Raw genomic sequence first — 15,496 nt, 5'->3', positions numbered from 1 at the left:
TGTGTAATAAATATGTATGCTGCACAAAAATTTTTCAGGAATCCTTTGTTTGACTTTGTTTCATGCTCTAGAAACCAGAATTTGTGCTATCTGTGATTTTGGAGCACTGTAATAATTTTTTTTTACTTTTAACATTGTTAATGGTTTTCCTGCAAGCCACCTTTTAACATAGAGAATCAGATTATTTGGGGGGGGAAACAGAAATGCACAGATCTATTATATAATATATACACATGCACAAAAAGGATTCATTTTTTTCACTGTTCGCTTGCTGACACTAGACCAGATTACAGAGCCCTTAATTGCATATGGGCTGCACAACCTGGCTTGCTTTTTGCAGCATCCTATGGCAAAGCATCTGCGACACTGTAAGCAATATGTCCTTCATCCTTTCTTCTGCCTCCGTTCCTTCTTACATGAATGCCTTTCTTAATGTTCATGGGTGCTTTCTTGGCCTACCACTCTTTAAGTTCTCTTCCTTTCTGTTGTTTGCTGTCTTTTGGTTGTCAGGCGAGAGAGAATGATTTCTAAGAGCAGGCATTTTGTACAAAGTCAGCTTAGCTCCTGCTTATAAAATGAGAACTGCATTAGTTGGATAGAGTACTGTTGGCACCTAAATGAATAATCACTGTATAAAAATACTAAGGGTAGAGGTGATGAACTTGAACAGAAATACTGTATCTGAAACACGTCCTGTGAAGTCTGGATCAGTATCTGGATCTGGGCTTAATGCCTTGGGCCTATCACTAATTGTGAGGTCAGAGTGTACCTGCATGTGCACTAGCACCAGAGGAGCTGTTTGCATGGTGTCTTCATGGCCACATATGGAATTTCATACATCAGTTATCTGTAGACTAACTGCTCCCAAGTTCAGTTGGGAGCCTGAAGCCACATTGAGAAGATATCTGGTTGCTCTGACTTAAGTGAGTGGTTTGAAATAATGACTAGGGAAAATGAAGAGGCCCACTGAAAAGGAAATCTGCACTCAAACATGCCTGTTCTTGAGGTCACTTGTCAGCAACAGGTCCCCATGCACCAGTTTTATTAGTTTGTCCACTATTGTAGATGGAACAGTGATTTTGCACACCACTGCAGACAGTGTTCTTCAGACTTAAAAGATGCTGCAGAAATGGCATGCAAAGAAGTCTTCAAGATCTATATTATAAATAGCTGGAACACTTCTATGTTGCAACTGACGATGGGTCCAGACTGCCCTAATATTCAGGTTCAAGGAAATCTCAAGAACACTTTCTCCAACAATGCTGGAAATGATATATTTACAAATGTTTCAGTTTCAGTGTCTCAGAGGTCTCAATGAGAGCTGCTTTTTTACTGTTCTTAGCAGAAGGTCCAGTCTGATGTAGGATAGAACAGAATCTGTTATTTTTTTGGCAGAGCGAAGCAAGGTGCTACCCACTCTCAACTTGATGTCATTTTTCTTTAGGTAATATGATAACTTTTAAATACTGCGTCTGATCAATTCCAAAATTATGGGGAATGTTCTAGGTTGCAATGGGGCAAACCCTACTGATTTCAATGAAAATTGACCTGTGGAAGCCCTTGTATCTGCTTATCAGAGCTATCTGCTTCAGTCAGGTCTGTAATTATCCAAAAATCAAAGAACTGGTTGATGGCAGCCATTAACACCTTCCCATGCTGAAGGACTTCTTCTCCCCAGGTAGAAAAAAAAGAAATAATGTGGGGGGCACAGAGAGCACATGTCATGGGTGCAAAATGGGGGTGAGAGGAATGGGTGGAGAATGGGGGACACGGAGCCCCTGGCACAGCAGGGAGGAGTTGCCGGGAGTCCCTGAAAATACAAGTAGTGCCTGATGTGTGCAATGAGCTCAGCCTACAGAAGCAGTGAAGAGGACAGCCCTCTAGGGCCTTGTCTACACTGCCACTTTACAGCGCTGAAACTTTCTTGCTCAGAGGTGTGAAAAAACACACCCCTGAGTGATGCAAGTTTCAGTGCTATAAAGTGGCAGTGTAGACAGTGGTTTTTTTACAGTGCTGGGAGAGCTCTCTCCCAGCGTTGGTGCCGCGACTAGACATCCACCTTAAAGTACTGCCGTGGCAGCGCTTTAACGTTGGTAGTGAAGACATACCCCTAGTTTAATAGAGCCTGCCTTACAACACTCTGCAAGTCTCTTGTTTTATCATGTGTTGTAATGGTTAGCTGTTTCCTGTATGTTAGAAGACATCAGACACTAAATATAGCAGAAAAAATAATCAAGAAGCTGCTGTATCTATGACAGGTTTCAGAGTAGCAGCCGTGTTAGTCTGTATCCTCAAAAATAACAGGAGTAATAAATAAATTTGTTAGTCTCTAAGGTGCCACAAGTACTCCTGTTATTTTTGCTGTATCTATGAAACTTTAAAAATATCGTGATTTACTTCTCTGTAATTACATGTCGTGATTAGAACATCTCTTAGCAATATTTCTTTAGTTTCCCTTTTAAGTTGGCTGGATCTAATGATTAATTTAATTTAATTCATCAGCCACTTCAGACACATCAGCGTCACTTAAGGACTATTCAACATGTTAATGTTTTTGCAACAGGTATTTTGGAATCTTAGAGTATATCTCTTTGTACAAGCTTTGCAAAGTGTACAGCTCACCAATGAAATTCCTTCTCTTCCAGCTCCATGGGCATCCAGGTGTTCAGTCCTTTTAGTCCTACGGAGCAGACAGGTTATATCTCTCCAACTGAAAAGTATGATGGTGGATTAATTGACCGAAGAGTGCTAAAGCAGAAGTGAGTTTATAGTGCATTTGCTAATTCTACTTATATTCTGAAAACAGCATTACATTTCTGTTTTGCTGATGAGACTATGAAGTTATTCCACATTGCCAGGAAGTCCTATAAACTCCATCAGAAAAGTGAACTGGTCTGTCCCTAAATACTGAAGTACAAATTAGGGATGTAAATAGAATTTTAAAAAAGTAACCATTTAAATTATTAAAATGGTATCAGTTAAACATTTAACCATTAATAAATTCAAACATAGGCACGGGAACTAAGGGTGTGGAGGGTGCTACAGCACCCCCCCACATTTTACACGGGTCTCAGCTGCTGGCCCTCCGCCCGGGGTCCCGGCTGTGGCTGCCAGCCCTCTGCCCAGGTTCCTGGCTGCTGGCCCCGCACCCAGACCTGGAGAGGGGTAAGGAGGCCGAGGCTGGGGCCACAGCTGGGGGCGGGCATGGGGCTGGGAACGGAGCCCCAGGCACAGGGCCGGCAGCCGGGACCCCAGGTACAGAGTGACAGTGGAGCCCCGCGCAAAACGGGGGGTCCTGTAACACGCCCTGCACCCCTAGTTCCTACCCTATGACGTCAGTTCCATAGCAATGGTCTGGATTCTTAACAATGCGGAACCTAGTTCCGCATGCATTATGAAATGGTATTGCTGCGGCATTTTTAAGGTGCACGTTAGACATTTAAACGTTAACTGAATACATTATCGGTAAGACTGATGCTTATCAGTTACCCGGTTAACATTTTACATCCCTAGTACAAATCTGTCTTCATATATACAGGTGTAATTGTCAGATAAACAAGCAGGAATTGGAACACACTTATCTAAGGGCAGACCGGAGTCCTGGTTCAAAAGTGAAGTGGTCTGGTTAGAATTTTTTTTTCTACGTTTCTCATTTGTCAGTCTCTTGTGAAGAGCCAAAGGGAGGAGCTGATCGGCGGGGCCCGTTGGTGGATGGAAGGCGCTGTGGGGAGGGAGAGGAGCTGGTCGGCGGGGCCCACTGATCGGTGCTGAGCATCCACTATTTTTTTTTCTGTGGGTGCTCTGGGGCTGGATATCGGTTTTCAGTGTAGATCAGCCCTGAGTGTGAACCTTGAGCCTTCAAGCCAAATACTCAACCCTTTTATCCACTTCAAGCAGAGGAGCCATCCAGACTATCTAACCAGCTTTTCTAGTCCCTTAATGAAAATTCCTAGAACACAGGGTAAATCTACACAACAAATGAAGGTGTGATTATAGTGTGGGTAGACATATCCATGCCAGCTTTAATCTAGCCAGCGCAGGTAACAATAGTAGTGCACACACAGCAATGCAGGCTTCAGCACAGGGTAGCAACTCAAGTATGTACTCAGAGTCCCGGATGGGTTTGTACTGGGGCAGCCAGCCTGTACTGAAGTCCATGCTGCCACATCACAACTTCTATAGTTACTTGCACTAGCCAAATTAAAGCTAGCATAGGTATGCCTACCCATGTTATAATCACACTTCCATTTGCTGTGTAGGTGTGCTCATACATCCTGTTCGACACCTTGGCAACTGGCATGCAGCCAGCATAACCTCCTCAGGCATATGTACATTAAACTTCACTTCTATTAACAAAAACCAACCAAACTACCTGGGAGGGAAGAGGCGGCATGAGAGCGGGGCCTCGAGGGAAAGGAGGAGTCAAGTACCCCTGGAAATCAGAAAGTTGGTGCCTCTGGTTAGGGGTGTAAAACTCCACACCCCTGAGAGGCGTAGCTATACCGACCTAGCTCCAAGGGGAGACGGCACTTGGTTGATGGAAGAATTCTTCTGCTGACCCAGTTATTGCCTCTCAGGGAGGTTGATTAATTACAGTAATGGGAGGACCTTTTCTGTACTGTACTGAGTGACTACACTGAAATGCTACAATGGCACTGCAGGTGTGTCACTTTAGTGTTTTATGTGTAGAAACAGCATTAGGGAGAGATTATAGCTGGTGTTGCTGTGGGTTTGACTGCTGAGGTGATGGTTATTTAATTCTTAAACATAGATTGGGGGTTTAACTGTTTTGACTACTGATATTACAATTCAACATAATGTTAGTCTGATAGTTCTGCCAATGTTTATGGGGGTGGTTCTTAGTGGTTTTTCTTTTGTTCATCTTCTTCCAGGACTAGTTCATTTTTTCCTGTTTTTATATATTTGGAGTGTTTAAATTCTGTACATCTTTCTCTTATATATGTTTTCCCCTTACTCGTGGAAACGGCTTCATTTGAACTAGTGTAGTAGTAATATACTGAAAGAGAGAATAGAGTCTTTGGGGTTGCTACACAGGAATTTAGGCCAATATAGTTAAGCTGCTATTGTTAAACTGGTCAAAATATAGCATTTTAAATTCACATTCTACCTTACCCAGATAAAACTTCTCTATATAGACAAGCCCTAACAACCAGCTTCAAAATATGCTTCTCGATATCACAGAGAGATTGAGGGAGACTCTGTCTAGCTCTGATAGTTTAAACACAAAAATAACAGTTAACTTGGTGTAACAAAAACATAATTTATTTTACCCCTTCTCTTCCTCTATTGAAGAGTCATCAAACTGCATTATGCATCCAACTGATTAGCTCAGAGGTCACTATGGTTAAATTATTTTTTAGAGATCGGGTAAGAGCAAAAAAGTGTGGAGTGTCCAGGGTCTTAAAGTTTTCTTGTGTAAAAATTTGTTACAGCAGTAGCAATGCTGTTTTTTGGGAACACCCACTTAGGAGACACAAAATGCTCCCATGAACACTTTTTTCATAACTGCTTTTCTGTCCGAGTACTAGCTCCTGCACAGCTCAAGGCAGTATGAGATGGTGTTGTTGCTGAGACAGCAGCTGTTATTGTTTCTTATAGTTACCCGAGACTGCTGTGTGAGAGCCCACATTTTTATTGGCATATGTTCTACATGCAATTTCTGAAGGCATGCATGCCAAATGATATACAAATCGGATCCACTTCTCATGAAATTCCAACTGTTTTCCTTCAGGAATGGCATCCTGATAAAAGATTGATTCTCATATGAGAATCAATCTTTATATATAAATAAAAAGGTGTTCCATACTTTTTTGTGAGGGGTTGCATAATGGACTTCCTGTCCAAATGCCTTGGAGTGAAATACTCGGCGGTGGGACAGATTTGTGCTCGCTAACAGGATACCACATCACATTTCAAATCCTGCCTGACACACTAATTGAGTGGCTGTAAAAGTGTGAGGAATTTTTTAGATCAACAATTTTACCTCCTATGTGATACAGCTAATAGCTAGTCCTGTTGAGGGTAGTTTTGAAAGTGTGCTTTTGGTTGAAGGTGTTTGTCTTCTACTGTCAAACATAGGTCTTGCTCTTTAATTCCCCATTATCTGTATGTAGATAGACTATCCTAAAAGAGACTAACACTATCTGAAACTCATTTATATGCATGCTGGAAAAACAGGGGAAAACTGTTAATCTGAAACATTGTTCCTGTAAATTTTCTGATGGACTGTTTGTCAGATCTTTCTATGCATTAGGAGTTTATCTGAATAGACTTCTAATTCCTTACCATTGGTACCACTGTGGTAATCTAATTATTTTTCCAATTAGGTAGATTTACAGCTTCACCTTTTGCATGATTGTTTACAGCATTTCCAACTCTTTTTTCCCCTCTTAAAGCCTCAGCTCATTGGAGTCAGTGGTCTATATGAGAATTTCTACTGCTCCCCTGAACTCCCCCCCCTCACCCCCCACTTTATCTGAAAGCTTCTAGCTCTTGCAAATGTGACTTCTAGAGGGTCAAAAACCAGAAGACAAATACCATCCCACACCCAAGTTGTTGTCTTAAAAATCATGGGCATTTCAAACAAACAAACAGAGAAAAAATACCTCTATGATTTTTGGGGCGATTGACTCATGATTTTTGAATGCTTGATAGTATTATATTTACCAATCTGATGCGGTCAGCCTGGGGTTTCTTTATGTGGGCCCTTATTGCTCTAAGTCAGATAGCTTAAACCACCTAACTCCCTTTTTTCTAACAAAAATAAATTGAATCCTCCAAACAGCTTAGAGCAGTGGTCCCCAAACTTATTACCTCGCGCCCCACACTTAACCTCTGTCTGCGCCTCCCCCTCCCAGGGCCAGGAGCAGGGCCATGGCTCTGGGAGGAGGAACATGGACAGGGGTAAGGAGGCCGAGGCTGGGGCCATAGCTGGGAGAGGGGGCGAGAGCAGAGCCGAGGGGCCAGGAGCGGAACTGGGTGGCGCTCCCTCCCCACCCCTCATGGGGGCTGGCCCAGACGCTAGCAACGCCACCCCCAAACATTCCTCCGCACCCCACAGATTGGGGACTACTGGCCTAGAGGAAACATTAAGTGTGTAATGTGGTAATTCCACAAAGATTACCGTAAATAATGAGACTTACAGAAACCCAAAATATATTTGTAAAAGTACTTCTGTTCTAATACACTAGATTTCACTCTCTCTCTCAGGAACATGCCTTTGTGCGAAGTACACCATATATTTTGCTGTCGGAGGCTTTTTGGCTGTGTTAATTATGTGCTCAACCATACGATCCAGCCTAAAACCATCCTTGGATAACCAAGGTGACACCACAGGGGTGCAAACACCATAGCTTTTCTTTCAGTGAGACGAAAATGTTCCCCATGGCATTGGGACTGTAATTCAAACACATACCTTTTTGTTCAGTTAGTGGAGACAGAACAGCTCAGTCCATAATGACCTTACTTTATGGTATTATGTTCCCAAGAGATGTACTGTGTGGGAACACCCTGAGAATACTATGCAGCCAAAGAGAATTACAGTTATAGCATTTGCTTCACATGACTTTCAAGCATATCAGAGAAAACGTGAAATGAAATGGGAATCTACAGAAACTGCATCATTACAAACTAGTTAATAGGGTTTATTATACCAATGGGATGCCTTTTTCTGAAGTAAGGTGAGACTTACAAATCCATTCTCAGATGTGTTAACCTGGTCTGTGCCCCAAGATCTTGCAGATATGAGAGAGACTTTGGGGGGCACTATATTGCTCTTGGTGTTAAACTTCTATTTGTAATAGTCTTCTCCTTGTGTGAGGCCTAGACTAAACACACAAGTTGCACTGGTTTAACTAAAGTTTGATGTTACACGGGCACAGCTTTGGGCTGGTCTTCACTATGCGGAGATCAACGCTGCTGCAATCAATGCAGCAGGTGTCGATTCAGCGGGTCTAGTGGAGACCCGCTAAATCGACGGCAGAGTGCTCGCCCGTCGACCCCGGTAGTCCAGCTCCCCGAGAAGATTAAGGTAAGTCGATGGGAGAGCGTCTCCCATCAACGCAGCGCAGTGAAGACACTGGGGTAAGTAGACCTAAGTTATGTAGCTGGAGTAGTGTAACTTAAGTCTACTTACCCTGGCAGTGAAGACAAGACCTTTGTGTGTGAACACTTCTGTAAGTAGATAAGCTGTTAGTTGCATGTCTTTCCAGCCAACTCTATTGTTTAATTTAGATCTACTTCACCTATTTAACATAATCGCCCAACTGTGAGTTTTTTGTGGTGACTTCATGTAAACATAATCAAGTGTTTCTTCCTTATTGCTCCAGGAGCATGAGGATTTTTCAGACATTGTTTAGAGACTGATGGGGCAAGGTATGAATTTTTCACACCCCTTAGCGACATAGAATATCAGGGTTGGAAGGGACCTCAGGAGGTCATCTAGTCTAACCCCCTGCTCAAAGCAGGACCAGTCCCCAGACAGATTTTTGCCCCAAATCCCTAAATGGCCCCCTTCAAGGATTGAACTCACAACCCTGGGTTTAGCAGGCCAATGCTCAAACCACTGAGCTATCCCTAGCTGGGTTGACCGTTTTAGGGTAAACCAGGCCTATGTTAGGGTCGGTCTACACTGAAAAGTTACATTGCCATACCCACGTCTCTCTCAGGGGTGTGAAAAGTTCACACCTCTGAGTGACGTAGCATTTTAAGTGTAGACGTAGCCTTAGAAACTATTTTAGCTGAAACTGTTTACACATGGCTTATAATTCCTGTTTACAGCCCAAGGTAGTGAAGGCCTTAGGCCTGGTATACACTACAAGGTAAGGTCAACATAAGCTGCCTTGCATTGACCTAGTAGTTCATGTGTCTATGCTTAAATTTGTCTGCCACCAGTGTAAATGCCCCATTACGGCAATGCAGTTACACCACCTCCCTGAGTGGTGTTGAGCCATGGTCAACATTCTGAGGTCAACACCGTGCGAGTGACACTGCGTTACCTATGTTAACCCTAACAGTCCTCCAGCAGCTGTTCCGCAATGCCCAACACTGTCTGCTTTGGTCACAATTGTGAACTGCATTGGCCAGGAGTCACTGAGACTGGAAGCCACCCAGCCTGCCTTCCCACCTACTCTAAAACCCTGTGATTTTTTGAAATGCCTTTTCCTGATTGTCCAGCTTGGTGAGCACACCTAGCAGCTCTCCCTTGTTGTGTGCAGCTTCCCAGCTGACCAGGAGGGTTCCACGCTCCATATGTCCCAGCCTGGAGCAGATAGGACGTACAGGATCTCCTGAGCCTGTGGGGGAGAAGCGGCTGTGCAGGCACAGTCACAGACCAGCTGTAGAAATGTGGACATCTCTGAACAGATTTCACGGGGGATGCAGGAGAAGGGGTATGACAGGGATCAGCAGCAGTGCCATGTGAAAGTGAAGTAACTGCAGCAGACGTACCGCCCTGGAGGCCAACAGTCAGTCTGGTGCTGAGCCGCATGCCCGCTGCTTTTATGGAGAGCTGCATGCCTTTACGGAGACTCCACCACTGCCCTGTATGCCACTGTGGATACCTTGGAGGAGCCTGAGTCACAGACTCCTAGTGTGAACAGCGAAGAAGAGGAGGAGGATGGGGGACATGTAACTGGGGGTTCACAGTGTGCCGCGAACCTGGACCTGTTGGAGGTTCCACTGCAGTTCAGTCAGTCTTGGCAGCCGAGCACACGTGAGCCTGATGCAGGGGAAGGAATCTCAGGTAAGTGTATAAATGTATTACCCATTACAATAATGTACTGATATCACTCTCAACTTAGCAGGTCAACTTTGCATTAATTTACTCATACTAGAAGAGGCAGAGGTACAGCAAAGAGAGGCTGAGCTGTTATCTGCTCTTCATTCCCCTGTAGAGTTAGGTGGGGTGGGCGATGGGGAGGGAGGGGCCCGGGACCATGTAGAACAGTTTGTTTATGTACCCAGGGATGTCCCTGGAATCCTTCTGAGAGATCTCGATGAATTTTTCATGGAGGTACTCTGGAATCCTCTCCTGAAGGTTTCTAGGGATGGCAGCCTTATTTCTTCCTCCATGGTAAGATGCTTTCTCATGCCCATCAGTGATAACATCAGCAGGCATCATGCAGTAAACATGATAGCAGCATACGGGCCGGGCAGATTCAGGACGCCAGCAGCATCTGTGCTCTCTGAGCCTTTGTTACCCTCAGGAATGAAATATCAGCTAAAATCATCACCACCACGTGTGGAAAATGGGGCCAGTATTCAGTGCCATTGCCCTGTAGTCATAGTTTCATGCTACCGAGCAATTCCCTCCTCATTTCCCTCACCTCTGGTGGGCCATACTCACCATTGCGGTTGCTATGGGTGGCACCGTGCACAAGCACTCCAAGCAGAAGTGTCAATAAGCGTGTCTTGTTTAAAACTTTAGGTGAGCGAGGGAAGGGAGTTCTGAATCTTAGCTTTCGCTTTTCCATTCTGACTATATTGATAATGGTACCTCTGTGTTTTGTCTGTAGCTGCTGCCATTGTGGCCTTTGTTCCCCCACCACATCCCTGGAATGCCAGAGCCAATTAAGGAGTAGAAAGAAGAGGACTTGGGATGACATCAATGAGATCCTGCAAGCCTGTGCTGCATCAGGCCATGGGCAGAGGGCACGGAGAAGGAAAGAGCAAACAGGAGAAAGTTGCAGCAGGAAAAGGAGCGGGAGATGCACCAGGACATAATGGGGCTTCTCCAGCAGCAAACACAGATGCTGCAGATGCTTGTGGACCTACAGGTTCAGCAGTTGCAAGCTCGCCTTTGCAGTCCGCAGAGAACTTCATTTTAGCACCTTCCAACACACCCTTTACATTCCACGTGGCATCATCCCTACACCTACCACTTCACACCGTGGGACGTTAAAGACAACCACAGCTTCACATACACTGACCTGTGAAAGCCACAGTTGCTGTATGTGTAGCCAAGATGGACATGAATGTTCTTTTTCATTAATTAAGTTTTTAATATAGTTGATTTTAAATTGCACAGATTATTTGTTTTTGCACTGGCTTTGTTACTCAATAAAATATTTTTTGGAAAATAATGGATCTATTAGTTCCCAACATATGCTGCAGAATGCCTAGTGGTAGTGAAAGAACCCACTCCTTGTTATTGTACACTATGACATAATTCATAGGATCAGTGACAAACACCGTAATAATTATAAATGTACAGCAAGCACCACAAAATTAATAGGTTCATTGACCGTGTTATATTCATAGATGTGCAACAATAAACAGACAGTTCCTAATGGTCCCCAAAACTGCAGGGCCGGATAGAGCATAGTACACCACCACACATTACTGTGGCTTGCTCTTAAAGTGCTCTTTCAAGATCTCCCTGAGACATACAGCTCTTTGTTGAGCTCTTCTAAAAACCCTTGTGTCTGGCTGTTCAAACTCAGCAGACAGCTGCTCCACCTCTGCCCTTCACCCCATCGGAAACTTCCCCCCTTTGCCTTCCAGTATTATGCATGACACAGCAGGCAGCTATAACCCTTGGGATGTTTTTCTCACAGAGATCCAGTCTTGTGAGTAAAGAAACCAACATCCCTTCAATCTACCAAAAGCACATTCAACTGTCATTCTGCAACTGCTGAGCTGGTGGGTGAATCTTCCCTTGGTGCTGTTGAGGTGGCCAGCTTCATGAGTCAGGGGAGCAAAGGGTAGACTGGGTGCCCCAGCATCACGGTTGGCATTTCAACATCACCAATGGTAATCCACCAGTTTGCAAAGAAAAGTGCCTGCTTTCAGCTTTCTGAACAGTCCTGTGTTCTTAGAGATGTGAGCATCATGCACTTCCCTGATCAAACAACACTTGCATAACCATAGAGAAGTAGCCCTTTCTGTTGACGTACTCTGTGGCAAGGTGGGCTGGTTCCAGGGATGCACATGCCATCACTCTACTGCAGTTTGGGAGCCCCGTTGCTGCAAATCCATCTGCTATGTCCTGCACATTGCTGAGAGTCACAGTTCTGTGTAGCAGGAGAAGATTAGTGACCCTGCACACTTGCATGACAACAGCTTCCACAGTGGATTTTCCAACTCCAAAACAATTCCCCACTGACCTATAGGAATCTGGCTTTGCAAGTTTCCACAGTGTGATCGCCACTCATTTGTCCACTGTCAGTGGAGCTCTTATTCTGTTGTCCATGCGACGGAGGGCTGGGGCGAGCTTGGCGCACAGATCCAGGAATGTGGCCTTTTGCATACAAAAGTTCTGCAGCCACTGCTCGTCATCGCAACCCTGCATTACTATGTGATCCCACTTGTTTCTTGGTCTCAGATGTGGTGCTCCGCCATCCGCAACTGCTCTGTGAACTCCACCAACAGCCTTGAATTGGTTTTCTCTATGTTCCGCAGCAATCTGCTCTCCATGAAATCATCATGTTCTCCACCGATGCGGTTCTTCTTGCAGCTCTGCAAATACAAGGGGATCATGTGCCCTGTGCTTGCAACGTTAATGACAATAGTGCTGAGGCTTCATGCTTCTGTCCGTGATGCGGACAGTGAGGAAGGCCCTGTGGTTTCATGGGATTTTTGAAAAGGGTGCAAAAATTAGAAATGTAGATGACATTATGGGATGGAGAAAGTTGCATGCTGGGAAGAAGAACCCTTGCTCCTAGCCATCTCTGAATGACTTGTTTCTGCCCTACCACCACGCATTGTCAAAACTTCCCAAAAGACAACGCGCTGGATGGTGGCAAGTTGAGACAAGCACCCCTGTTGAGTATGTGCGGTACCGGTGCAAGGAGCCAAATATGCATGCGCACGAACGAGATACTAATTGTGGTTTATGCTGACATAACTTGCAGTAGCCAAAGTTTGTAGTGTAGACGTGGCCTTAGAAGTGAAAATTTCTGTATTATGTGCCAAACCTCAGTCTACTCTATTTCCCTCCCATCTTCCTTAACTGATTATAACCAATCAATTGCTAAATTTTTGTGAATTTAGCACAAAATGTCTTTGAATTAACCAAGGCAGTCTCCTTTTAAGTTACCTTCCATTATTCCTAATACTCCCTTTCCAGGTGGGGAAGAATTAACAGAGCTTTTGTAAAGGGAAATCATGCCTCACCAATCTATTAGAATTCTTTGGAGGGGATCAACAAACATGTGGACAAGGGTGATCCAATGGGTTTAGTGTACTTGGACTCTCAGAAAGTCTTTGAGGTCCCTCACCAAACTCTTAAACAAAGTAAGTAGTCTTAGGATAAGAGGAAAGGTCCTCTCATGGATCAGTTACTGGTTAAAAGATAGGAAATAAAGGGTAGGAATAAATGGTCAGTTTTCAGAATGAAGAGCGGTAAATAGTGGTGTCCCAAAGGGGTCTGTACTGGTACCAGTACTGTTCAACATACTGTACTCCTAAATGATCTGGAAAAAGGGGCAAACAGTCAGGTGGCAAAGTTTTTAGATGATACAAAATTACTCAAGATAGTTAAGTCCAAAGCAGATTGCGAAGAGTTACAAAGGGATCTCGCAAAACTCAGTGACTTGGCAACAAAATGGCCGATGAAATTCAATGTTGATGAATGCAAAGTAATCCATATTGGAAAACATAATCCCAATTTCACATATAAAGTGATGGGTTGTAAATTAGCTGTTACCACTGGCGAAAGAGATCTATTGGAGTCATCGTGGATAGTTCTCTGAAAATATCTGCTCAGTGTGCAGCAGCAACCAAAAAAAACTAACAATGTTTGGAACCGTTAGGAAAAGGACAGATAAGACAGTAAATATATATTTATTAATGCACTATATAAATGCATGGTACACCTACAGCTTGAATACTGTGTGCAGTTCTGGTTCTCCCATCTCAAAAAAAAAATGTTAGAATTGGAAAAGGTACAGAGAAGGGCAACAACAATGATTAGGGGGATGGAGCAGCTTCCATATGAGGAGAGATTAAAAAGACTGGGACTATTCAGCTTGGAAAAGAGATGACTAAGGGCATATGACAGAGGTCTATTAAATCTTGAATGGTGTGGAGAAAGTGAATAGGGAAGTTTACATAACACAAGAACCTAGGGGCCACCCAATGAAATAAATAGGCAGCAGATTTATAACAAACAAAAGGAAGTACTTCACACAGCGCACAATCAACCTATGGAAGTCATTGCCAGAGGATGTTGTGAAGACCAAAATATAACTGGATTAAAAAAAGAATTAGATACGTTCATGGAGGATAGGTCCATCAATGGCTATTAGCAAAGATGGTCAGGGGCACAATCATAAGGTCCAGGGGTCCCTGACCCTGAGCCCTTGATTGCCAGAAACTGGGACTGGATGATGGGATGGATCGCTTGATTGCCGTGGCAATTCAGTCCCTTTGAACATCTGTCATTGGCCACAGTCCGAAGACAGGATACTGGGCTAGATGGACCATTGGTCTGACCCAGTATGGCTGTTCTTATGTTCTTATGTAAATATGTTCGGATTCTGAATCTGCAAAGACGTGCATATGAGCAGGGCCGGCTCCAGGCACCAGCCGACCAAGCATGTGCTTGGGGCGGCACTGGTAAGGGGCGGCCAATCTTGGGGTGGCGGGGGGCGCTCAGGGTTTTTTGTTTTTTTGGGGGGGGATCGGTCAGGTGGCGCTGGGGGTGAGGTGGGTTGTTTTTGTTTTGGCGGCTGGGGGGGGGATTCGGCAGCGGCGCTCCGGGGGGGGGGTATGGCGGCGCGGCTCGGCGGTGGGGGTGTTTAGCGGCGCTCGGCGGGAGGTGTGTGTGGCGGCGGGAGGGTTCGGCGGCGTGGCGCTCCGCGGTGGGGGGGGTGTTCAGCGGGGCTGGAGGGTTCGGCGGCGCTCCGTGGGGGGCTGGGGGGCTTGGCGGGCGGGTTCGGCGGCGCTCCGCGGGAGGTGTCTGTGGCAGCGGGAGGGTTCGGCGGCGCGGCGCTCCGCGGGGGGCCAGGTGTTCGGCGGCGCTCCGCGGGGGGCTGGGGGGTTTGGCAGGGGGTTCGGCGGCGCTCCGCGGGGGGCTGGCATGTTCGGCGGCGCGGTGCTCCATGGGGGGCTGGGGGGGGGGTTGGCGGCGCAGTGCTCCACGGGGGGCTGGGGGGATTTGGCGGCGCGGCACTCCGCAGGGGGCTGGGGGGGTTCAGCGGCGCTTCGCGGGGGGCTGGGGGGTTCGGCGGGGGGGTTCAGCTTAGTTTCCCACAGGGATAAAAAGAACTATATGAGCATCTGATAAACTTTGATATCTTTCTTTTACAGAAAAAATATAAAACATGTTTTTGCACGATGTGAAACAGTACAGTGGACAAACTCATATGTTTTACCAGAGTTTCCTTACGATGTCCAATGCATATTAGCAGAAAGGAAATGCCCTGACCACAGCATGAGAATAAGGATTATTGAATTTTTACAGGCAGACATGACAAAATACTTGGAAGGATCACTGTAAGTACAGTAGTTTTTGGATTCACTCTTTTTTTGGGGG

At 45.3% G+C, this 15,496-nt stretch overlaps 1 protein-coding gene across 1 annotated transcript in view; it reads left to right on the top strand.

The window, feature by feature from the left end:
- The window catches only part of SAMD3 (sterile alpha motif domain containing 3), a 56,222-nt gene that overhangs the window by 3,396 nt on the left and 37,330 nt on the right, over positions 1-15,496 (top strand). The window contains exons 3-4 of the mRNA XM_065401934.1: positions 2,646-2,759; positions 15,271-15,456. Of these exons, the coding sequence (XP_065258006.1) occupies positions 2,646-2,759; positions 15,271-15,456 (300 nt within the window). The remainder of the gene's footprint in view (positions 1-2,645; positions 2,760-15,270; positions 15,457-15,496) is intronic.

Source organism: Emys orbicularis, chromosome 3 (assembly GCF_028017835.1).
Source record: "Emys orbicularis isolate rEmyOrb1 chromosome 3, rEmyOrb1.hap1, whole genome shotgun sequence".
Classification (NCBI taxonomy): domain Eukaryota; kingdom Metazoa; phylum Chordata; order Testudines; family Emydidae; genus Emys; species Emys orbicularis.
This window is presented reverse-complemented; position numbering and strand designations above follow the sequence as displayed.